The following is a 26,693-nucleotide window of genomic DNA, read 5'->3' as shown; positions in this document are numbered from 1 at the left end:
GAGACCTAAAAACGGACCCACCAAACCATAAAAGAGGCCCACAAACAGCCAAAAACCCCGCCTACACACTTGCCTATCAGACCAGCTATTCTGGCAGGGCCAGATAGCCCTATAGGCACAGTCCGACAATGCTGCATACTTATGAAACCGTGTTTGAATTTATCTAAATATAAATCATCATTCTGAACGTTATTTTTTTACTTAAGTTAATATTTCCAGGATGAAAATGCCCATGAAAAAGTCAGAATTAAATAACAGATTTACTTCTAAAAAGTATTCATAGTAACGTGCATCTTTATGCGAGTGTGAGTGGAAAAAGAAGGTGGATGGGAACACTGGCAGGTCATAACATGCAGTTCTTGACCCTAGGTTTATAACAAGTTCTTTTTTGGTATCTGTCTGCTTTGAGTTTCTGGTGCCGGTGCCCTGCACCTCATTGAACTTTAATTTGTTTTAAAATCGAGCATTACACGTTTTGCGTTGTATGTCAACATTTCATCACGAACAGCGAGGGGAGGCATCAACTCCTGAACCTTAAGCGTAAGCATGCAGTGACACAAAGCCTTATGGTATTTTAATCACCAATAAGAAGTCACCCTTTAGCCATACCATAATTGGCAACTGCTTTCCCCCCTTTGGCCTTTATTTCTTCTACCACACTGTCAGCCGCTGAGGAATTTCTTCCACCTCCACTGGTAGTGCTTCCGAGGTCATTCACTGTAAGAGAAAAACCAAAGACACAATTATAGTTGTACTCATTATTACTCGAGTTAATATTGCTCAAATCAACGTTCACGAACACTGGCATTTAAAGATATATATATATATATATATATATATATATATATATATATATATATATATATATTATATATATATATATACACACACACATACATACACACACTGGATCGCGCAATAACAATTATTAAAAAGAATTATAATCCAATCCTGACGGCGGCGAACAGACAGGCACTGACTCCGTGATATGATGGCAAAGAAGTTTTAATCCATATAACAACCTAGACGCGTTTCGACGGCGTAACGCCTTGGTCACTACGTCAGGTACATTCTCATTTACTGTGTTATATGCATCTATTTCCACATGGTTGTCATAGCAACCTTCGGCCTAGTGATAGACATAGAGATTTCCTATGCATATTCTCGCATGACAGTGCATATTTATTACAGTGTGAACCACAATTTAAAAACAAAAATAATCACAATTGTTGTTAATGTATCCTAACATTTCCTGCACAACAATGCTTAAATAAAAAGGTAATATAAAAGCAGCATGTGAAACTCAAGTGTAAAAGCATTTGTGACATCATCCCTGTCCTCATGTATAGGCATGGAAGAAGTAACATGGCCCGTGTCACCCGTAGAGTATACAAATTGGATGGAGAGTGTCTGGGAGACTGAGCATGCAGGTTGAGTCGCTGACTATAAACAATATTATAGTAATAGCAGCTTGATGCGCGCGCCTGCCAGGGTTTCCGCGTCCATAGTGTAAATGTCTAATGTGAATAAATGTGGGTATACTCCGTGTATGGCAGAACTGAGAGGGATCGGTAGCCAAATAGATAGACTGTAATGCCCCAGTGGGCTGCGGCTGCTTACGGCTTGCCACTCTCATGACAAAGTCGTAATGATATATTCGGGTGGGTGGGCACTACAAACAGAGTGTTTAATGAAATGTCACTAAAAAGACAGGCCCTATCGTGAGTGGAAAAGGTGAAAAATAAACATAAGGTGAACTAAAAGTGAGTGTGACCTGACGTTAAAGAGACTGGATCTGGAGCGGAACAAGTAGTAAAAGACAAGTTATAAGTGTACATTTAAGGCTTCATCCGCATTCATTCCATTTGGGATCTTGGAATTGTAGAGGATGATGTAACGTGATTCAAGCCATCTAAGGGCGAGCTGTCTGTTGCCTCCCCTAGGGTTTCTGGGGACGGTGTCAAACACATAGAAGGATAGATCTTGTACCTTACCACTATGGGATGTGTTGATGTGTCTGGCATCAGGGTAGGTAGGGTCATTATTAGCGATGGCAACTAAGGTGTTGCAGAATGTGGACGTGTACTGGGTGGATGGTACTACCCACGTACACTTTGCCACATGTGCAGTACAGAACATAAACTGCAAAATCTGAGTTGCAGGTGAAGCTGCCTCTGATCACATATGGGGACTGTCGGAAGGGCATTTGGACCTCTCTGATGTTCACGCCGTGTTTGCACGCCTTGCATTTGGCGCATTTGTGAAAGCCCTTAGGTGTTTTAATAATTTTCTATATATATATATATTATTCTTTATATATAAATATATTATTCTTTTTAATGATTGTTATTGAGCGATCCGGTCCAGATTACTGCAAGCACAATTGTGAATTTATTTGATTTTTTTATGGGACATTTGAAATGGCCGCAACTTAATCGAGGTAATGTAGTTGAAAGGAAACACGTGCATTTTCTGAGAAGGTTAATCCACTTGAAATGCTAAACTGTGCTCACAGAGACCTTTTGGAAAGTTCAGGGCATGCCTTTGGTAGTTACTGCACATTTTACAAGCATGTACATCCCATTTGGAAATGTCGCATTCGCAGGCATCTCAGCCCACGTGGTCACGTGTCTTCCCAACAAACGGCCGCCATTTTAAACATTAATGGAGAGTAAAATGAATGTGCACCACTTCCCTCACCCGGTGAGGTCCTTCCAGGATTAAGGACAGCTGTAGAAAACAGCCCAGCAGGCGGATGATGCTTATTTGCATATTGTAAATAAAAGGTCGAGGATATGTTCTGGAAGATTTTTTGGCAATGAGTAAAAATTACCAAACCTGCAGCTGTCCAATTCTCAATTTGACATTTACTTTACCATCTACTTCGAGTAAATGTTCTTCACAGTTCTGTCTCTGCAATGAGTACAAGGACCACCATAACATACATGTCAACATTTTAGAAGAGGAAAGAGGGAGATTTAGCAATAAATAATAATAGGGATAAAGTAGTCCCCCTTCCCCATTGACTTTTATTTAAGGAGAGGCAGTTTCAGGCGGGAAACAGTCCTAATAAAGGCATTTTTGGGCTTACAAAATCGGAAGCCTCCCGTTTTAATCAGGTCTATTGCCATGCATGCAATCTCCTCCTCTCAATAAAATCAGGAAACAACCCGGACTCTGCTGGCTTTAGCGCTTGTGGCACCCAGTGCGGCAATCTTTGTTGGGAACTCCCTCACTACCATGCTCCACCCGTGCCCCTCCTCTCTAAATATCCACTCTCTAACCTGCATTTCATTTGTTTTAGACTGCTACTCATACCAGTGTAGGGTGTCAGAGCACTTTACATCATACACACACTATACAGAGCCAATGAGTCATACATGTGTAAATCAGTCTATAGGAAATGTTACATATGACAAGGAGGATTAAAAGGTGGAGGAGTCACATGTCACCAATACTAGTACTAATACTAGCAGACAGTATATTTTGAGTCTTTGGTCTGGAGAAGCACAAATTCAGGATTTAAACGTACCACAGTGTTTGGCTTTCCTAAAAAGAATGTATTTCTACCCAAATGAACCCTTTTTAGCAACATTAGGATAATGAAAGACTGGGGTCAAAAAACAATTTTCCATGCACTTTGCATGCAGCTCTTTGATAACAGGCCATAACTCTCTATGTTATATTAGGGTTGTAACTTATGAACTGCAATTAAAAAAAGGATCTCTGTGACAAAAGCAGTAACCTACTGAGCGATCCACATAAAATACAGTTTGGTGACTTGCGTGGTACATGTTCTTTGCAGCAGGCATATTAAACCTCTGAGCTACTTTATCATGACTGGAAACAGTCACTAGATGAAACTCTGACCTCTCTCCAGCAGGAATATTAATCACCACATTTATCTCAACATTATTTTTGTTCCCTGAAAACTGGTAGATACACAGGCAACTCTGCAGAAGCTGCTTTTTAAACCTGTTATTTCTAACTACAGCACCCCCAAACTCCGCCCACGGCACATAGACATAGAAAAGCAGTCTCCTTTTATTAAAATTTCTATTCAGCAAGCTGGACTGATGAGTCATATAATTAACTTGACCTCCTGTGCAGATTGGAACTTTATTATTATGGACTAGAGAAGCCATTTCCACAGAATGGGGTGGCTCGGTGAAGAATTGGCAGTTTGATAGAGTATCAACCAGAAATAGCGCTACCAAAGGTAACTGTTTGTTCTGATAGATACTTCTACCTGTGGACTACTCAACTCGTGAAAGATACCAAAGCAGCACCTCCCTGGTGGTGGGTATGTGGAATGAATCCGACAAGGAAATCCTGCAACATAGACTTGGCAAAAGGCCTTTACCACTGGGCCTAGTTATCCAGACAGTAGTTCTTTGTGAACATATGGAGTGACACAAGTGTAGTGCCAAGGCAGATGTCCAGACTGGCACACCACTTGCCAGCACCATGGTAGCAGCCTTTGCTCTTGTGGAATGAGCTCAAAAACCTTCAGGAGGCTTTTTCCTGGCCAGCCTATAATGGATTTTGACACATATAATAATCCATCTGGAATTGGTTCTTTTCTGTAAAGCTCTTCCCTTTTTCTCCCCCAAAGTAACCCACAAAGATCTGATCATCCACCCAATGTGCTTTTGGTGAAATCGATTTAGAAGCTGAGGGCCCACTTTAGTTCAAGAAGGTGCTGTAGTTCATCTTCCCTGGAGGAATGAAAAGAAGCAGAGAAAGCTGTTAAGGTGTTGATAGTGTTGGAAATGGCCCTTTCTAGGGTGCTTTTTCTTAACTTTTTGGTTTTATCTCTCCTGGTTTTCTGCTGATCTGTTATGTTATGTTAAATCCTTTTATAAAGCGCAATAGCTACTCCAAAGAGTGTCCCAGCGTAGAGCCAAGAGGAAATTCAACATAGGGCAAACAATTACGGAAACAGGTGAGTTTTTAAAAGTTTTTTAAATAGGAGCGGGTCTTGAGCACTGTTCCCAATAACGTGCGCGGGTGCGCGCCCGCGCACCTTTGTTATCTGTAGCGCGTAGTGCTGGAGCAGAGTTTTCTGTTTGAAAATTCGCTGGTTTTTGAAGCTCTGGCATGTCTATTTGTCATATTAATTTTCTAATTACTAATAATTAATTATTTGTCTTGTGCAAGTGTGTTTATATTAATCAATCCGTTTGTCCTAATAAGAGAGAGTTACACGTGGGTGCGCATAAATGTGCTGTTTAACAATAACGTGCGTGTTTTTATGTTTAAACGTTGCTATGTGCTGTTTATTTTTGAGCACAAAATGCTTTCCGAATTAATGCTTTTTCTATGTTGCAAGTGCTAGATAGATGCATACACATAAGGGTATTAGTGGGGTTAACACTGTTTAATCACTATGCTGTGGTAACGTTGTTTTTGTTTCTTTTAATTAAGATGGTCTATTGTGGCCTATGGTGGCCTAGTTAAAGATGGCCGATTTTGTAAGCCTGGCCTCGATTTGAAAATAGAAAACTGTGATGGAAGAGAGCCCTGCTGAATATGGTCCTGAAGTCAGCTGACCACAGTCCTTGCTTGCCTTGTGAAATTTTCCGTGAGGACATCAGCAGCCGGGGTAATCTTCGAGTGAAATGGAACGTCCTTGGCAGCCTTGGGAAAACAAAGGAGCCTTAGAGAAAGACTCTGAGCATTGGTCTCATTGCCGAGGAGGAGTAGAACTAACAAGATACATTTGTGATTCTTGGTTCCTGTTCCGTAGTCTTTATCTTGTGATTTTTCCTGAGCGGAGATTTTCGAATGTAGCAATGTTACATCCTTTCCTTCTCGCTCTGCTCAGCGGTCCAGCGGACATTACAACTTTTCTATGTATCTTTCTTTTGTTCGATTTAGTATAAGAATTGTTAGCCTAGAGAGGGTTTTGCCACATGCCATTTGCCTTTGCCGCGTACCGAATCTGCGCTGCTGAGGATTGATGCTGAGGGACTTCGTCTTGAGAGACTTTACCGAGAGACTTGTCCTGACCCGTTCTGACATTTAGCTAGAATAGGTAACTATGAGAAAAATGATTTATTCTGCTTGATTTTCATTTGACTAATTTCAGATAAAGCAATATAATTTGAACATGGTGTTGGATATTATTTCTTGTCAAATATTGTGTATTATATTTTGATTATTGCCGTATAGGTTGTATAGATTATGTTTATGGACAGTCTCAATAACCAGGTCTTATCGACCCGATATTGATGCAGAGTGACTAGGAGTTTTCTTTCCACAGGTTTATTATTGCTGGTAGAGTATATTGTTTAGTGAAATGGGCCCTAGCGTATGATGAATGTATGTGCGTGTAACTGTGAGATTACTCTATCTGTGGTAGTGGGAATATTATACACACCCTGATCTCTATCAATTTCCTGGTAGCAGAGGATGGTTATTGATGATTGTCTTGATCTGATAAGATTGCATGTACATTAGCTTATTGATTATTGGTTGATGTTGGTATATGTACTAATACTATATGTTGGAGTCGTAATGTTGAGTTATATGTAGTGCTTCTGGAACTTGGGAGCTGGTAGCAGTTCCGTAGTAGGGCAGAGGGAAGTATATGCTGCTCTCGGGAAAGACGGAATTGTAAGGAATAACGTGTGACAATTGAAGTTGCGAGTCACATTGTCTGGGTTCGGAATCAGTGACATTGTCATATGTTACTATTAGATATTTCTGGTATATAAGGAGTGTGTATGATAGTGAAGGTTATCTGTGAAACTCTGGTCTTAAGTCCCAGGGATCCGTAAGGATTACCGTTAAAGCTTATCGCGGGAGAAATAATAGGTATTCTCTGAGCTTGTTTGAGAAACTGAACAGAGGAAAGCTGTTTAGTTGATGTATGTTATAATTCTGTAGTGGAGCAGATTGTCTGTTCTCGGGAAGCAGGATTCTGTGCGTATGTACTATATTTCCTTGTATGAATGTGCGTGAATGTTCGTACATTTAGTTGATTGTAAGACTCTTTGGACAAGTCCTAGAGGAAACAGTTAATGAATGTATGTTAGAAGGGCAGAGTAGAGGAAGTGCTACTGTGTCAATGAGAGATTTCTTGTGAAATAGATTCTTTTTACTATTCTGTGGTTAGCGAAGCAGACAATGGAGATGTTTTTATGTTGTAACTAATAGAGTTTGTAGAAATTTTGACACGAAGTCTACTGAGAAGATTTTGTAAAGGAGGGGTAGACGAGTGACAGAAGACAGGAGACAAGCGACTGCAGCGACTGTTGACGTCAGGAAGACCGCGCTCTGATTGGATAGTAGATCAGAATAGTGTTCGCGCTAGGATTGGTGCGTTGGTGTGAGCCGCGCAAGGATTGGAAGAACTATTTAGTGACATAGACGCTCCAGGATTGGTGCGTTGGTGTGAGTCGCGCTGCTATTGGTTAAAAATTCGTATTGTATATTTATAATACGGAAAGAGTAGAGAGTTTTTTGGTAAACGCTAAAATGTATTACCAAGAAGAGAAAAAGAAGAAAACATTTTTTGGTAAAATTAAAAAGTGGTTTAGCAAGGATAAAGATGTTAAAACAAGAGAGGGTGAGTTGTTACCTCCACCGAAAACACCTGCATCCTTCATGGCTGCAAGACATGGGTTTCATACCTGTATATGGTTGGAGAATTGGGTTAGGTATACTAAAGAAGATGGTGTTCTAGCATTTCCAGAACATGGTTCATTTAATCTGGCCGTGTTGAGAAATTTACGGGAAAAGATGTTATGTCTAGACCCGAAACCAAGACCTACACAGTTCGAGGCTTTAGTGGAATGGGAAGAGGAAGTACATGAGCGAGAAAAACAGAGATCTGGAGGGTACTACAGATATATGTTTGGGAGGAGACATGATCGTGAGACTCATCATGATCGAATGAAAAGGTGGCGAGATGTTAGTATGTCAGAGGGATTATATCCGATGAGAACAGTTGAAGGAGGAGCAGAAAGGGTTCCTGAGTCTGAAATGAGAAAATATGGAGTTAATGAGTATGAGGATGAGGTCTTGAATGACATGATTTACAAGAGACCACCTCCATATAGACCAGAACCGGATAAAAGTACACCCGTTGTTTCTCCGATAAGAGATACAGTTTGTGTTAGTGAGACAGAAAATGAGACACCTGAGGTAAGAAGTGATCACTACCTTGATGAGAATGCCAGACAATTAGCCAGAACTACAACAGAGTTGACTGAGAAGATTAGGGAGTTAACGAAGAATCTAGAAGCTGTTACGGTGCCTGTAACAATAGGTCCGGTTATGCCTGTGTTTGACAAACAGAGAACAGGTGAAAATGGACTGGTGATTCCATATGTTGGGAATAATTTGACAAATTCAGTTGGTCCTTCAGGAGATTCAGGCAAAAGAGCAGAAAGAAGTGACCTGAGACAATCAAGACATGACATATGTAGTGAAATACTGGATGTTAGTGAAGCTAGTTGTTCAGGGATGCCAATTTTAGAACCGCAAAAGAGAGTGGTTCCAGTGAGAAAAACTGCTGAAATAACAGTTGAGGATTTGAATGATTGGATGAAAGTTCTACAGAAAAAGGATAAAGATTCACAAGTAATTGACGTGGCTAGGTTGCGTGTAGAGCTAGAAGAGCTTGTTACAGGAACAGTTCCAACAGAAATTCTGAAGAGTCATCATGATGGTGAGCTAATGTTCATGTGCAAGAACATTACCTGGAGAGCAAGAAATACACATGACAGGCTAAGAGCAATAGCGAATGAGCAGGGAGTTGACATTGATAAAGTGAAAGCTTTACAAAAAACTTACAGGATGGATTTTACAGAGAAGGATATTGAGAATTTGAATGCTACTGGTAGAACAGGACAGATTAAGGAAATGGTAGCATTATTGCGAAGATGGGGTGATGTAGAAAAGTGGAAGGATAGGTGGTATAAGAAAAGAGATGAAGCAGAAGATAGAACAACTTATTCAGCATTTCCAGTGAGAGAAAAAGAGAAACCAGTGGATAATTATCCTATGAGAGAAATACCTGGAGGAGGATATGTACATGTTCCATGGACCAGACAGGATATTTTATCATTCACGAATGATTTCCCTCGATTGAGAGAAAAGCCCGTCGAGTGGTATAGGCAGGTAGATAGGTTTGTGAAATTGTCAAAAGTGCTGTGGGTTGACCTGAATAGTCTGTTTGATATAATTGTTCCAGCAGACTTGTGGACTGAGTGTAAAATAGTTGTGAGTTGGCCTACTGAGGAATATCCAAGAGACCCAAGAACAGGGGCACCAGATCCAGAGGTAATGAGAAAGTATGATCAGGTGATGGTATACCTGAAGAGTAAAGTTCCTGCAAAAGAGACAGACTGGGTAAAGATAGATCGAACACAACAGGAAGCGAAAGAATCAGTTCATGCTTTTTACGAGAGGCTGATACTAGCATTTAAACAATTCAGTGGAGATGAACACCTGGGTGACAAAGATTTGAGTCATTTTGTATACAGATTTGTATATGGCCTTAGACCTGAAATTGGTGAGAGAATTCGTGAGCATACAGTGGATTGGCAGAGTAAGAAAGTAGATGAGATTCTGAGACATGCGAAATACTTCAGTGATGAAATTGAAGCGAAACAAAGAAAGCTGAAAGAGAAAGCAATGTGGGCACAAGTGAAAGTTGCGGAAAGACAGGAAGCACAGTTAGTGGAACAGGCGAATAATCCAGGAAACAATGCAGGGAATAGACCTAGATATGCAGGGAAAGGAAAAGGAAGTCTTGAGGAAGCGAAAAAAAAGTTTCCTTGTCACAACTGTGGCCAATTGGGGCATTGGAGATCGGAGTGTCCTAATCCACAATTAGTGAGTAATGAGAATAAATCCTTAAATCAACAGGTGCAGAATGAAGGAAATAATCAACAGCAGCAACAACAGAAAGTTGTGAGACAGCAGAGTCAAGAGCCAAAACCGCCCTTGCCGCAGAATAAAGGGTTACAAAAGTATAATCAGGATTCAGGAGTCTACAATGATGAACAGGTAAACAAACCAAGACGTTCAAACAAGGTACAACAGTACTTGTTAAAGAGTGAAGGGAGTGAATCTGAGGGTGATTATTGACGGTGCCGAGGAGAGGAAGAAGAGTGCATACTTGGTGCGACTCTAGAAATAGACCAGGCAGGACCATTTGTGGATGGGAAAATAAATGAGGAGAGTGTTACTTTTTTGGTAGACACAGGTGCGACAAGATCAACTGTCAGGTCAACAGATGTTAGAAATCTTCCTCTCTCAGATGAAGCAATCCAAGTAGTTGGTGTAGCCAATACGCAAATCAGAACACGTCTTACTGAACCAGTAAGAGTACAGATAGGGAAATTCTCAGACATGCACAGATTCATTGTCTGTGACACGAGTCCAGTGAACCTGTTAGGTAGGGACTTGTTGTGCAAGATGAACTGCACAATTTTTTGTACACCGGATGGAATAGCCTTTGAGACACCAGATGAGGATGTTTTGTACCGAGTGACTCTAGAGAATAGAGAAAGTGAGTTAATTGGTGCATTTGCTGTGTTTAATCCGGAGGATTTGCCTCGAGAGCTGAGAGACACAGTGAAAAGGACAGTTTGGGATTTTACTGGAGAGGATGTGGGATTAATGAATAATGTAGATCCAGTGAAAATTGCAGTAAAAGAGGGAATTACATATCCTAACATTCCTCAATACAAAATGACACCAGAAATAATTGAAGGGATAACTCCTATAATTGAGAAAATGATGCAGCAGGGAGTCCTGAGAGAACTACTGAGTAGTCCGTGTAATTCACCGATAATGGGACTAAAAAAGCCTAATGGGAAATTTAGAATCGTACAGGATTTGAGAAAAGTTAATCAAATTGTGGTGGCATGTTGTCCTATCGTGCCAAATCCATCAGTGATCCTGTATCAAATTCCACATGATGCCGAGTGGTATACAGTAATTGATTTGTGTCATGCGTTCTTTTCAATTCCATTACATCATGATAGCCAGCCGATTTTTGCATTTAGGTTTGGCCAGCGTATCTTAGCATGGTGTCGAATCCCACAGGGGTATACGGAGAGTCCTTCAATATTCAATCAGTTATTGAAGAAATCGTTGGAGAGTTTGATCATGCCTGAGAGCTCAGTACTAGTGCAATACATTGATGACCTACTTGTGGCATCAAAGACACGTGAAGCTTGTGAAGTAGATACCATAGCTTTACTAAATCATCTGGCAGATGGAGGGTTAAAGGTATCTCCAGGCAAATTGCAATTTTGCAAGAAAGAGGTGCATTATCTTGGACACAATATTGAAAAGGGTCTGAGAAAAGTGACGGATGACAGGATCAGAATAATCAGAGAAATGAAAGCCCCAAAAACTCAGAGGGAAGTGAGAATGTTCCTGGGTATGGTGGGTTATTGTCGTCAGTGGATAATTAATTTTTCTTTGATAGCAAAGCCACTGATTAAACTGACAAAAAGTGAGATGACAGATCCATTGGATCTAGATGCAGAACAAATGGCAGCATTTGAAGAGCTCAAAAATAAAATGTGTGAGGCTCCAGCTTTGGGTATGCCTGACTACGAAAAGGAGTTTGAGCTGTACTGCAGTGAGAGAAATGGATGTGCACTTTCAGTGTTAATTCAGAAGCATGGATTACTGAGAAGGCCTATTGCGTACTTCTCATCGACACTTGACCCTGTAGCTGTGGGTTTACCAGGTTGTCTGAAGTCTGTGGCTGCAACATGCAGGAGTCTGGAACAAAGTGAGGGAATCATAATGGGATATCCTGTAAGGGTATTCGTACCTCACAATGTGGCAATTCTTTTGACAAGAAGCAGAACCCAGTACATGTCACATAGTCGGTTGACTAAATATGAAAAAGTTATTCTGGGAGCATCAAATGTGACTCTTGAAAGATGTGTGAATGTGAATCCAGCGACACTCTTGCCGGATATTGAAAATGTGGGTGTGAAAATGGAAGATGATCATGATTGTTTGGATGTGCTTGAGTACTGTACAAAACCGAGACCAGACATAAGGGATCTTCCCTTGCATGAGAGTGATCATGTGTTGTTTGTGGATGGATCATGCTTGAGAAATGATGATGGTGTGCTATGTGCAGCATATGCGGTGTGTAAAGTTTCAGAGGTCATGGAAGCATCACCATTGAAAGGAGTGAAATCTGCGCAAGTTGCTGAATTGATAGCATTGACAAAAGCTTGCGAAATTGGGAAAGATTTGAGGACGACTGTGTTAACTGATAGTCAGTATGGATTTGGAGTGGTGCATGATTTTGGCCAGCTTTGGCTACAAAGAGGTTTCTTGACATCGAGTGGAACTCCAATAAAGAATGCTGAAATGATTGGTAAATTGCTTGAGGCGATACAGCTGCCTAAAGAGTTAGCAGTTGTAAAATGTGCTGCCCATGGACCGGGAGAAGATTTTATCACGGTTGGAAACCGTTACGCCAATGATGTTGCGCAATACTGTGCCAAAACAAATCAGTCCATAAATCGGGACCGAGAGGGGGAAATGTCTTTTCTCTCTGTAATGTTTACTAATGTCTTAGAAACCTGGGATGAAGTGAAACAGTTGCAGGATGAGGCAGGAGAGGAAGAGAAAAAAGATTGGATTAAGGCAGGATGTGCTCCAAGAGAAACAGACCATGTTTGGGTCTACAGAGATGGCAGACCAGTAATGCCTAACTCCATTTTGTCGTCAATGGCAAGAATGTATCATGGCCAGGGACATTTGGGGAGGGATGCGATGGTTAGGTCATTTAAACAGACCTGGTACAATGCAAAGTTCAGAACAATTGCAGAAAGCATCTGTCAAAGGTGTTTGGTTTGTCAGCAATTTAACACCGGGAAAAAGACAGTGGTAAGTCTGGGAACAATAGGCAGAGAAGGAGGTCCTTTTACAAGAATGCAGATTGATTTCATTGAGATGCCCCAAGTAAACAGACTGAGGTATGTTCTAGTGGTAGTCTGTTTTCAAGGTGGGTGGAAGCTTACCCGACTAGAAGAAATGATGGAATAACAGTGGCAAAGTTACTGTTAAGGGAGTTGATTCCTAGGTACGGGTTTCCAGTAACAGTTGAGTCTGATAGAGGTGGACACTTTCAAAATGAACTGATGGGTTTGATTTGTGAAGCATTGAAAATACAGCAGAAGCTACATTGTGCATACCGACCAGAGGCTTCTGGTGTGGTTGAGCAGATTAATGGCACAATAAAGAACAGAATTGGAAAGATGTGCTTAGCCACTGGCATGAAATGGCCAGATGTTTTACCACTAGTGCTGATGACTATTAGATCTACTCCAGATAGAACTACTGGCTTGAGTCCGCACGAGATAATCATGGGACGTGCAATGCGCCATGCATTCGTGCCTGTCAATAAGTTGGTGACAATAACTGATGACATGATTTTGGATTACTGTAAAGGCCTGGCTGACGCAGTTCATTCTGTGTTTCACCAGGTTGGAGAAGAAGCTACCACACTTGAGAAGAAGCAAGCCCATGATCTAAGTCCAGGAGACTGGGTGAGGATTAAAGTACACAGAAGAAGAAATTGCTTGGTTCCAAGGTGGGGAAGGTCAAGACAAGTTATTCTGACTACGACGACTGCAGTAAAGTGTGCTGGAGTGAGACACTGGGTACATGCAAGTCATACTCTGAGAGTTCCGAATCCAAAAGAAGGGACTGGTAAGGAGTATTTTGAAGAGTCAGATTCCAGTGATGATGAAGATACAGAATCAGTGGGGAAAGAAGTAAGAAAAGCTTCGAATGAACCACTGCGAGTATCAGAGAAGAGATCAGATTCTGTAAGAGAGCCTGAAGTTTCAAAAAGCAGTGAAGGAAAAAGAAAAGAAAAGAGAAATTTCACAGAGACTACTCCTGAATCAGAAGAGGAGGAGATTGAAGAACCACTTGAGATTATACTTGAAGAAGTAGGGTCAGAAGAAGATAGAGAGGGACAGATTGCGGAAGACCCCCGAGGAGGTGTAGGGAACATTCTTGATGAGCTAGGTGAAGGGACAAGTAGACAGCAAGAAGATTGCGTGTCGGAGACTCGAGGAGGGACAGAAGTAGGGAAATCTCAAACAGTGGTGAAAGAATCTGTGGAAAAGAAGAAAGATGCTAGAAAACGGAAACAAGAGGCACTTGAAGCAGAATTGGATGATGAGAATGAACAAATAGAGGGTCGAGTTCTGAGAAAGAGAGCTTGGATTGGAGAAAGAAGTAATAAAGAAATAAAGCCGAAAAAGGTGATAAAAGGAGATCGTTGGCCTAACAACAGAGTTAAGAGGCTGAGATACAAAATAATAAGAGCAAGTACATCGAAAGCTGAACAAGTGAATGAAGTATCGAGTCAAAGTTCAAAGGCTGAAGGAGAAGAATCAAAAAAGTCAAAAGAACCAGTGGAAATAAAAAGAGTAAGAAGACCCAACCAAAAGTACAGATCCCCGGAATGGTCTTATGTGGCACTGTCTGAAGGAGGAAAAGAAGAAACAGTGACTCTAGATAATCCGGAAGAGATCTTGAGAGAAGTGGTTGAGGAAGATACTGGTGAAATTTTGAAAGTACTCTTGACTGACATTGGAGAAGAGTCGAGTACTGAGGATTTTGATGTTGGAGATCTAATACAATTTGATGTTGAAGAAATTGAAGTGAAGAATGACAAGTATCCAAACTGAATAAAGGAAGGATTCACTTGAATTAAGTAAACGAAAGGATCATTTGGAAAAACTGAAAAGCTGAAGAATTGCTGAAGAATTTAAGAATTCCGACAGTAGTGGAGTAGTAGAGGCTAAACTAAAGTAGTAAAATGGCTAACATAGAGGATAATCGAAATAGATGTGCCTTCTTTAAAAGGTGGTGTAGAATGTGCTGCTGCTGTACTGGATTATTAATGCTTCTATGGGGTGTTTTATTTTTATTAGTTACTTTTAAAGTAGAGTTTGAGATGCATACAGGGAATGTGACAAATGTAGAGAAGAATTCGCAAAAAGTAGTTCCAATTAGAATTAGTAATACTTACATACACAAAGATAGGTCAATTAATAACTTTTCTAGTAATGTTTTTTCGAAATTGTTATATGAATATGTGAAAACAATGGAAGTAAGGGATTGCTACGTTTGTATGCAATTACCTGCATCCGTTTCAGAGGGTGTTACTTATCATCATTTACCAGCTACATATGGTATTTCTTGTAGTATTTTAAGTAGTGTTTTTTATTTGTTAGGGAAAGTAGATTATAAGATGTCTAACAGAGATAGTATTTTTGGGCACTTGCCAATGAACAAAGAGCTGAATCCAGCTAAGGAAGCTAACACTTTTGGTGAAATTTTTATTGAAGAAAAAGGATTAACATTAGATTACATTTTTAAGAATAATTTAACTTGCAGTTTGAAAGGAGAGGAGAAAGCTTTCCTGAATATGGTAGAAGAAAGGAGATTGAACATGCAGGAGAAAGCGGGAAAATATAAAGTGAGTGAGACAATTTGGGACATTGAGATGGGAAAAGAGTTGAAGAATGGGGCTAGTCCAACTTTAGCTTTAGATGCACCGCAGAAGGGTAAACTTTGCATTACAAGAAGGAAATCCCAATATGATACATATTTTGTTGGGACTAGTGAGTGCCATGATACATACTTCATTGCAACAGGTTGGGGTTTCAGAGGTGGAGAAGATACAATTTTTCCAGGAGTATATTATGTTTGTGGGAACAAGGCTTATTACAAGTTGCCTGACCATTGGTATGGCACGTGTTATGTGGGCCTGGTTTTTCCAAAGATTTTTCATATAGATAGAATAACAGATGTAGAACATATTAATTTACTAATGCGTTTTAAGAGAGAAACTTGGTCTGAAATAGTGGGTGATATTTTTGGAGTTTTGATTCCAGCAGTGGGAATTTCTTTGAATGCTTATGGAATTCGGAAACTGTCCACAGTGGTTGATCGCTTATCGACAAATACCGCTGGAGGGTTTCTTTTGGTGAATACGGAATTAAGTGCCGTACGTGCCATGTCGATGCAAAATCGACTTGCCCTTGATATTCTATTGGCCAAGGAGGGTGGAGTCTGTGGAATGCTAAAAGTTCAACATTGTTGCACTTACATTCCAGATGAAAGTAAAGACCTGAAGGTCTATATCAAAAATATTACTGATTTGCATGAAGAATTAGTACCACTTGAAGCTGAGAATTTATGGACTAAAATAGCTAATAAAATGATAGCTGTTAAGGATTTTATTGCAAAAATAGGTAGTACTATTATAGGTAGAATATTGTTTCCTTTAACTTGTATAATTGTTGCTTTATTGATAATAAGATTGGTGTGTGTGTGTTGTAAAAACAGGGGAGCGAGGAAGAAATTGAATAAAGAGAAGAAAAACAAGAGGTTGAAAAGAGAACCTCAAGAAATTGAATTAGAAGAATTAAGGGAGAGTGTTTACTTAGAGACAAAAAGGGATGATGAAAGAGTGACTGGTGTGTAATGTTGTGTAAGGGGAAAAAGACATTTCCGATTTCTCCTAAAATGGGACTAAATTTTCACTAATTTTTTTTTTGGGGTTTATTTGGTGATAAATCACCAAAGGGGGGGATTGCTGGAGCAGAGTTTTCTGTTTGAAAATTCGCTGGTTTTTGAAGCTCTGGCATGTCTATTTGTCATATTAATTTTCTAATTACTAATAATTAATTATTTGTCTTGTGCAAGTGTGTTTATATTAATCAATCCGTTTGTCCTAATAAGAGAGAGTTACACGTGGGTGCGCATAAATGTGCTGTTTAACAATAACGTGCGTGTTTTTATGTTTAAACGTTGCTATGTGCTGTTTATATTTGAGCACAAAATGCTTTCCGAATTAATGCTTTTTCTATGTTGCAAGTGCTAGATAGATGCATACACATAAGGGTATTAGTGGGGTTAACACTGTTTAATCACTATGCTGTGGTAACGTTGTTTTTGTTTCTTTTAATTAAGATGGTCTATTGTGGCCTATGGTGGCCTAGTTAAAGATGGCCGATTTTGTAAGCCTGGCCTCGATTTGAAAATAGAAAACTGTGATGGAAGAGAGCCCTGCTGAATATGGTCCTGAAGTCAGCTGACCACAGTCCTTGCTTGCCTTGTGAAATTTTCCGTGAGGACATCAGCAGCCGGGGTAATCTTCGAGTGAAATGGAACGTCCTTGGCAGTCTTGGGAAAACAAAGGAGCCTTAGAGAAAGACTCTGAGCATTGGTCTCATTGCCGAGGAGGAGTAGAACTAACAAGATACATTTGTGATTCTTGGTTCCTGTTCCGTAGTCTTTATTTTGTGATTTTTCCTGAGCGGAGATTTTCGAATGTAGCAATGTTACATCCTTTCCTTCTCGCTCTGCTCAGCGGTCCAGCGGACATTACAACTTTTTTATGTATCTTTCTTTTGTTCGATTTAGTATAAGAATTGTTAGCCTAGAGAGGGTTTTGCCACATGCCATTTGCCTTTGCCGCGTACCGAATCTGCGCTGCTGAGGATTGATGCTGAGGGACTTCGTCTTGAGAGACTTTACCGAGAGACTTGTCCTGACCCGTTCTGACATTTAGCTAGAATAGTTAACTATGAGAAAAATGATTTATTCTGCTTGATTTTCATTTGACTAATTTCAGATAAAGCAATATAATTTGAACATGGTGTTGGATATTATTTCTTGTCAAATATTGTGTATTATATTTTGATTATTGCCGTATAGGTTGTATAGATTATGTTTATGGACAGTCTCAATAACCAGGTCTTATCGACCCGATATTGATGCAGGGTGACTAGGAGTTTTCTTTCCACAGGTTTATTATTGCTGGTAGAGTATATTGTTTAGTGAAATGGGCCCTAGCGTATGATGAATGTATGTGCGTGTAACTGTGAGATTACTCTATCTGTGGTAGTGGGAATATTATACACACCCTGATCTCTATCAGTAGTACTGTGTGTGGAGCGCGCACACACAACACATCAAACGAGAACCTTCGCGCCACTGCTTTTAAAAAGCGAGCGGCGCGAAAAACAGGTGTTTCTTTCTTGTAGAGCCCGGCTGCGGTGCATACTGAGTGCTTTTGTTAAGTATTCATGTTAATTGCAGCGCCGTCACGAGCTGCGATTAACATGAATACTTTAAACAAAAGCACTCATTATGCACCGCAGCCGGGCTTAGGTAACAAGAAATTCAGCATGTCTACAAACAGGGCGTGAAAAGCACACGTCCTGCTCCAGACGGGCGCTGCAATTAACCTGAAATCTTTAACAAAGGCCCACAATCACCCCGCAGCCAGAGCTCTATTAAGAAAACAAATGCAGCAACTCTACAAACACGGCGTGAAAAGCACACGTCATGTTTGTAAACTTGCTGAATTTCTCTTGGAACGCCATGAAGAGGGCTGGAGTCTGGTGAGAGGAGGGGGGTCTTAAGTGATGGGAGAGTGAGAGGAAGTTCTGTCCTCTTCAGCACCTCTCGACACAGGAGAGGCGCGCCTCAGAGGTTATCCTTAATTTTAGAGTGAAAACAGGTGGTTTCTGCCTGGCCCGGCTGAGGAGCTCATTCCACTACACAGAACCAGGGGCATAATGCAGGCCTCTGCTGTGCATAGCGGTTTCAGCTATTCAGAGGGCCCTCACCCTTTCAGGGGGCTCTCAGTCAGTCCAAGGCAATCTCATATGTGCGAGGAATGGGTGAGTGAGGGTCCCATCACAATCTGCAAGGAGGGAGGGAGGCCATCATTTTGTGTTAACAGATTACATACCCTGTAGAGATTTGCTTACCTTTTACATATCCTTCGTATCTTTCCCATTAATTATCAGAGTCCTAACAAAGGAGATGTACCCCACAGAGAGACAGATTCCCAGAGCACAGCTTATCCTCCTGAGATGAGTATAGTTTCCGCTGTTTATTATGAGGGTTGTTTTTTCCACTTTACTATACTTGCCTAATCACTGCAGGTGCATGGTGCACACCTACCAATGACAAGAGATTTTACTTAATCGATTTTTAACAACGACCTTGTAGAACAGCGTGGGGCAAGGCACAGTGGAACCGCAGTCTCCAGCCCTTAAATAAAGATGAGTCCCTATCAAAGAGGTCTAATTAGATGAGAGGTCATTGATCAGGGAGCATTTGTAGCACCTGTACATCCTGGTATGTAGGTCGGAGTTGTACACATGCTGATCACCTGCCTTGCAGCACAGGAGGCGAGCCTGCCCTCTCCCCTGTGAGCCACCTTCAGCCAGTACTATTTTTCAGCCATCTGTGCTATGCTTAAAGGGGAAAGCAAAACTACAAGTTCCAGAATGCAAATCGACCCTAGGCTGGAAGGTCAGGGTTGTCATCCAGCATGAAAATTCACTACTGGTCTTGCACGTGGCTGGTACCAGACTGCTCTCTGGTTCATCTGTACAACCTGAAAACACACCCCTGGCCTCCCATGTAGCTTGTATCGGACTGCTGTTTGGTGCATCTGTACAGCCTGACAAGACACCCTTCCGTGTCGTGCATGGGTCTGGTGCCAGCCTACTTGGGGCAGGAATCTGAGGGGGGCAAGCCAGCATTTCTAAGGACAGTAAGCAGAAATGAGTTTTTCCTTTACTTTATGCAGGTAAGTACACATGGTGTTTTCTAAGTGAGCCATTTAGGGGGCACTCTGAGGCACCCGGCTTGGCATGTAAATTGTTCTTTTTGAGTGGGCTGGTGTGCCTGTTAAAAAATCTTTGTTCAGCCTGGAGGTTCTAAGTTCAAATGCCAGCAGAGCCACCTTATTGGTTCATCCTTCCAAATCTATAAGGTGTGTTCCATTGAGTTGGGTTATTGTAACACCTATATTATAGTTATCAAACCAGTGCATTGACTTAACCCATAGTAGCAGATGTTACAAACATTTCTAAGTAACATCCAAATGAGGCAGCAAGCGCTACATAAAAAGTGTGATTCGTGAGAGAGACAGAGAGACAGACAGAGAGAGAGACAGACAGAGAGAGAGACAGAGAGAGAGACAGAGAGAGAGAGAGACAGAGAGAGAGAGAGACAGAGAGAGACAGAGAGAGAGAGAGACAGAGAGAGACAGAGAGAGACAGAGAGAGAGAGAGACAGAGAGAGACAGAGAGAGAGACAGAGAGAGAGAGAGACAGAGAGACAGAGAGACAGAGAGACAGAGAGAGAGACAGAGAGAGAGAGAGACAGAGAGACAGAGAGACAGAGAGACAGAGAGAGACAGAGAGAGACAGAGAGACAGAGAGACAGAGAGACAGAGAGACAGAGAGACAGAGAGACAGAGAGACAGAGAGAGAGACAGAGAGAGAGAGAGACAGAGAGACAGAGAGACAGAGAGACAGAGAGAGAGACAGAGAGAGAGAGAGACAGAGAGACAGAGAGACAGAGAGACAGAGAGAGACAGAGAGAGACAGAGAGACAGAGAGACAGAGAGACAGAGAGACAGAGAGACAGAGAGACAGAGAGACAGAGAGACAGAGAGACAGAGAGACAGAGAGACAGAGAGACAGAGAGACAGAGAGACAGAGAGACAGAGAGACAGAGAGACAGAGAGACAGAGAGACAGAGAGACAGAGAGACAGAGAGACAGAGAGACAGAGAGACAGAGAGACAGAGAGACAGAGAGACAGAGAGACAGAGAGACAGAGAGACAGAGAGAGACAGAGAGACAGAGAGACAGAGAGAGAGAGAGAGAGAGAGAGAGAGAGAGAGAGAGAGACCCCGACTCCAGGAATCTTTATTTGGGTGGGACACTGCGGGCTCGATTTGTCGCATATATGTCTGGGCAGGCCTGCTTCAGGGCCCTCCTTTATCTCTCTTTAGTCTTACAAGGCCCAGTAAAACGCACTCTTTTCCAAATCTCTTTCTAAATGTTATCACTCTCAAAAAGTGTTTTTTCCATGTAATGTTCCTTTGATGGCAAGTGACACTACTCAGTCTCCCTCTGTGCAAGTCTTCAGGGGGAATCCCTCTTCATTACTACCTCCACCTGACGACGTACTCTGCAACGCACTCCCTTACAGGCTCCCTCTGTGCGAGCCTTCAGGGAGAATCCCTCTTCATTACTACCTCCACCTGACCCCAGACTCTTCAACACACTCCCTTACAGGTTTGATTATCCACTACTCCTCTCCAGTGCACCTTATCTCACAGCTGACCTTGGGCCTCAGCCCCATATCAGGCACCATCGGGCTCCACTTTCATTTTTCCCGGTAAAAACATTAGTAAAATCACCTTCAAACTTAAAACATTGAATATAGCGGTAAATAAAATTAGCACACACTTTAAAGTATGTTCCACAGTAGCCCTTATGACCAGACTGCTAATTAAATAAACAAAAACAGAAAGGCCATGACAGCCTCAGCGCTGATGCGAAAGTATTTTTTGGCGCCGCACCAATAACCTCTTTCTCCGTAAATACCTTTACTACCACCTTCCAACAGTGCCCCTCATCGCTCCATAGCCCCTCCCACTACCTCCTCCTCAGATTCCCTCATGCCATCCTCCAACAGTGCCCCTCAGCCCTCCATGGCCCCCCCTATTGACCTCCTCCTCGGATTCCCTCACTGCCACACGCCACAAGTGCCCCTCATCTCCCCATAGCCCCTCCCCCTCATGACCTCCTCCTCGGATTCCCTCGCTGCCACCCTCCACCAGTGCACCTCATCTGACCGGAAATATGCCCATAAGGATGAGGAGACGTAACAATGACCAATGAAGTCAATGATGTGCTCGCATAAGATCGGTCCCTCCCTCCCATTCATGTGTCCATTGTATAATACATGCTCTGATCTTTCTATTCAGTGGGAAAGCAGAATGCTACTGGTAGACTGGCACACATACCCGGTTTGTATCATTACAGCGCCAATACGGAAAACTTTAATAAACAATCATCGCTTAAATGTGCACAGGTTTATTCCAAGTCCTTGGTTTTAAGCTTTTACTTTCAGTGCAATGAGTATTTGCAAGGGAGGAATCCTTTGTATGTTTGCGAAATTCCCCAGGAAAAATATGTGCAAAAATGAAAAAAAAATACCACGCCACCCTGTGCGAAGTTTTAAATATGTATTCATTTTTCTCTGCAGTGAAACCTAATAAGAACAACTAAAGCCATAGACTCGGAATTTGACTTCCATTACGCATGGTAAGATTATTTTTTTAGGAGTTTTATACAGCGCAATTTCGACCCGTAGCTATTGGAGTGCTTTACACGAGCACCGGTTTCATTACACATTCATTTGTGGTCGTACGGTACATCTTGGTGCATTTGGTGAGGATATTAGCTCTCTTTTGTAACGTCATTGCTTGTTTACAATAAAATACATCTCTCCCTCGCACCTTCATCAACCCAATCATCTCTCCCTCACACTCCCAATACCCCACATCTCTCCCTCCCAATCCCCCATCTCTCCCTCACAATCCCCCATCTCTCCCTCCCACTTCCCCATCTATCCCTGCCACTCCCTGCTCATCTCTCCCTCCCACTCACCCTCTCATCTCTCCCTCCCACTCCCCCTCATCTCTCCCTCCCACTACCCCCCTTATCTCTCCCCCACACTCCCACTACGCCTCTCCCTCGCACTCCCCCCTCATCTCTCCCTCCCCCCTCATCTCTCCCTCCCACTACTCCTCTTATCTCTCCCTCCCACTCTCTACCCCTCATCTCGTGACCCCACTGCCCCCTCTCATCCCTCCCTCACACTCTTGGTCTATACTATCTGCTTACACATACTACCTTCCTTTACCTCCTCATGCTGTGCACTGGTACAGCTCTCGACTTCCTCACCCGCCTTAGAGGGACAAGTTGGAGGGGCACCCAATCTCTATCTCTCGCTCTTGCACTCTCTCTCACCCCTCTCTCTCACTCTCTAATGCACTGTTCCCGCCTCTCTCATATCATTAACTTCAGGTTTTCGAACAAAGTTTCTTTCCCGTACCTTTTCAACATTTCCATCTCTCAAACCCACGCTCTCCTCCTCTTTTTGAGGTGTCTCTTGCATACACAAGCGCACCCTCTTTATACGTCTGTCACCTGCTTTTCCCTTCTTTCTGTCTTTCTCACTCACTCCTTCTGCTCCTCTGTCCGGAGTTCATTCACCACTTCCTGCACAAACTACTTACCCCTCTCTATCTTCCTTTCTATCTAGTCTGTAAAGCTCTCACCCCTATCTATTCACCATGTCACATAATTCCACTACACAAATACACTGTCCAAAACACAATTCAACATCACACAATTCCACAAATAACAATTCCACAACTAACAATTGCGATACTACCCACATAATTCCACTCCACACCACATGCATCCACTCCACTCTAAACCAAAAAACATGGGTAAAGGCATTGTCATTTACAATGCCAATAGCTCTAACTCTCGCAAAAGGTCAGAAGAATCATAACAAGCATTGGCGTAGCCAATAGGTCTCGACTTTGAGACCTTATAAGTGTTTAGCCATGCAACAGCTGTTGTTGCACCACGGATATTGTACTGCATAACTAAATACTTATAAGGTCCCAAAGGTGAGACCCATTAGCTATGCCAAGGCTTGTCTGTTTTGCCCTAACTCCTGTGCAGCTGGTGGTTTGGATCATAGCTTGTGCCAACCGCTATACTTTCATAAAGGGGTTGAATGCTGAGGCGAGAACTCATACCTCAAAGTTCTAACCTAAAACTCAATTAGAGCCCTAACAGAAGGAAACATACTGTGTTGCTAGTGCTTAATTTGAGCCAGTGGTTGCAGGAGAAGTCTAGGGGTTAAAACGTACTGGAGTGGTTAGGATTGTCTTTACTAATAAGAATGTATTTCCACCCAAACCAACCCTTTTTACCAGCATTAGTATAGTGAAATATAAGGGAAAAAACATAACTTTAACCTATACCATGCAGATTGCAAGCAGCTCTTTGACACGTCATACACATTTTTGAAACAGCCATAATAACCCTCTGTACTACTTTATGATGAATCAAAACAGCAACTAGGCAAACAACTCTCTCCAGCAGAAATATTAATCACGGGAAACCTTCTTTACCTCGCAGTGTCAACAATGACTAGCCTTTGCAAAGCATTCACTACCCCAACTGTGACTTTACCACAAGTTACTTTAACTCAGAAGTTGTTACGACGACTTGCTGTAGGGGGCTCGTTTTTGGAGTGGTGACAAACTATCTCTGATGGGAAAGCCAGACATTACTCCGTAGCTTGCACATCAAATTGTAAATATGTTATGTAATTGTGTATATATGTGATCTTGTATAGGCTCCCAACATTCCCCACCCTATGAACAGTGCTCGAGTTGAGGATCTTTAGTAAAATCGTATTACGGTACCACCATTGGAGTCCTGTGCTTTTCTAAACCCAAAGTGTACTTGCATGTGTAACCAATTCATGTCATTGCATGCATTTCTAAATTGAAAACCTGCTTTAAGACACTTCATATGGCGCTACATGTGTGAAAATGCACTCTCTTTTCACTTTAAGTAAAAGTTTGGAGTGATATTTGGCGCTGCACCCACACGCGCGGTCTGGTTCCCGGCGCACATAGCCTTAGTTGCAGCGCACAGAGACCTTATACTGCCGCACACAGAGGAAACAAATTAGAGGGAACATTGGTCTTGAGTGTTACGCACGCAAAATGGAAGAGCATTCCAAGCCTGAGAGGCTCTAACAGCAAGAGAGCAACCACCCAATTTGGAGCGGGAGAAGAGAGGCACTGTCGCCAACAAAAGGGCCGAAGAACGTAATAGTCTAGGCGGGACATAAAAGGAGAACCGTTTCTGTAAGTAGATGGGTCCATGATCATAAAGTGCCCGGTGAGCAATTACCAATGATTTAAATTTGACCCTCTCCGCCACGGGCAACCAGTGCAGGGCGCGAAGATGAACACGCACACTGCTCCTCCTAGCGATTCCCAGAAGCAGCCTGGTGGCCGCATTCTGGATCACCTGCAGTTTATTCATAGAGTAGCCAGGGATGCCAATATACAGGGCATTAGCATAATCCAAACGAGACAAGACCAATGCCCGAATAACCGTCTCTTTGGCAAACCTAGGGAGGAGAGGGAGAAAACTCCTGAGTGTTTTGAGGAGGCCAAAACAGCAACCTGAAATCTTGTTCACCTGAACAGAAAAGGAGAGGCTATCCTCAAACCATACTCCTAGATTTTTTGCGGATTTCCCATTAGAGGAAGGAAGGGGAAATCCAGGAGGCCAAATCATATTTCTAAAGTCCAGGGGAAAGGTGCCATAGAGAAGGATCTCAGATTTGTCTTCGTTACACTTGAGTTGAGCCCTAGCAAGCCACCCAAATACCGAAGACAAGCACTTCTGTACAGGCAGTACTGAGTCCGCATCCTTACCCCATGTGAAGAGGAGTTGGGTGTCGCCAGCATATGCTATCACCTTAGCCCCCAACTCCTCGGCCAAAAAGACCAAAGGAGTAACATAGATATTAAAAAGAAGGGGGCTAAGGGAAGACCCCTGAGGAACACCCGTAGTGACCTCCTTCAAAGAAGAGGCAGCCGGTGGCAGCCAAACCTGTTGGACCCGCCCTTCCAAGAAAGACCTCAGCCAAGCCAAAGCTAGACCAGACACCAATCTCCATGAGGCGGGTGAGCAGCTTGGAGTGCGGGATCTCCATGCTAGCCTTAGGACTTTGAGCGTTTTGACACTGCCATTCAGTGCCAAAGCAATGCGCTGGTCATATACATGCTGGTGATTGAGGCACACATGATTGGCTGATTTGAGTTAGCTGTAAGTCACTTGTCTAAGGGCTAGACAGATACCTAGGGCATGCAACTCATATGCTCCAACGTGGGCCTGCAGAACTGGTTGTGCCACCGACATAGGTAGCTCTTCAAATGTGCCACACGTTTGCCATGACGGGGCCTATATGTTTAGGTTACTGTTACTCGGCTTGGCATTTAAAAAGCTACTTGCCAAGGATCCACATGTCTCTTGCTATGTCTGAGTACTCCCTGGGGACAGAGTGCGGTATCTGGAAGAGGTAGGGCATGAGTGCACGTCCGCTACATGCCCTAGTGAATGGCACCGGATGGTGGGTTCGGTATAGTAGGGCCTGCTTCTCGCATTGGATTGGCATGAGAGATTTGTGGAAAGGCTATTTGATTGTATTTCATACGTGCAGAAGAGTGGCAGTATAGTGTTTGATATTGATGAGCTGGTTAATGGTAAATCCTCTCCGGTGTTGTGAGTGGATTGAACACTACTAACGTGGAAATACCACTTTGGGAAAGTGGGTATTTCCATGCTTGTGGGTCTGTGTGCCGGTCAATATGTCTCCAATACACATGTGAGTGCTGCGGGGGACAGCTACATCTGTGCATTCCTAATGAGATAGCCATAAACTAGGGGCTCAAGGGAACCTGCAGAACTCCAACTCCGAGGGACTTTCCTGGGACGGACAGGTGGGGATAGAATTTGCATCGGCATTTCAAGGACAGGGTCTTGGCCCCACTAAAGATATTGATCAAGCCTCCAGGGGTAGGAAGGCAGACAGGACAGAATTTAGAGAGGGCCAGTGCATTTCAAAGGTGGCCTTTTGAACTGAACTCAATTTTCGCTGGTTGCAAATAACCAGATGGGAGATGAGACGCAAACTGCTATATACTGTGAAACGCCATCCACCAGACTGTAAAGCACAAAAAGACAC

The 26,693-nt window shown here is 42.4% G+C and overlaps 1 protein-coding gene across 1 annotated transcript in view; it reads right to left on the bottom strand.

Annotated features, from left to right (window-relative positions):
* HSD17B4 (hydroxysteroid 17-beta dehydrogenase 4) overlaps window positions 1-26,693 on the bottom strand; it is a 974,808-nt gene that overhangs the window by 792,558 nt on the left and 155,557 nt on the right. The window contains exon 3 of the mRNA XM_085632660.1: window positions 610-717. Within this exon, the coding sequence (XP_085488786.1) occupies window positions 610-717 (108 nt within the window). The remainder of the gene's footprint in view (window positions 1-609; window positions 718-26,693) is intronic.

This window comes from Triturus cristatus, chromosome 2_1, assembly GCF_964204655.1.
Source record: "Triturus cristatus chromosome 2_1, aTriCri1.1, whole genome shotgun sequence".
Taxonomy (NCBI): domain Eukaryota; kingdom Metazoa; phylum Chordata; class Amphibia; order Caudata; family Salamandridae; genus Triturus; species Triturus cristatus.
This window is presented reverse-complemented; position numbering and strand designations above follow the sequence as displayed.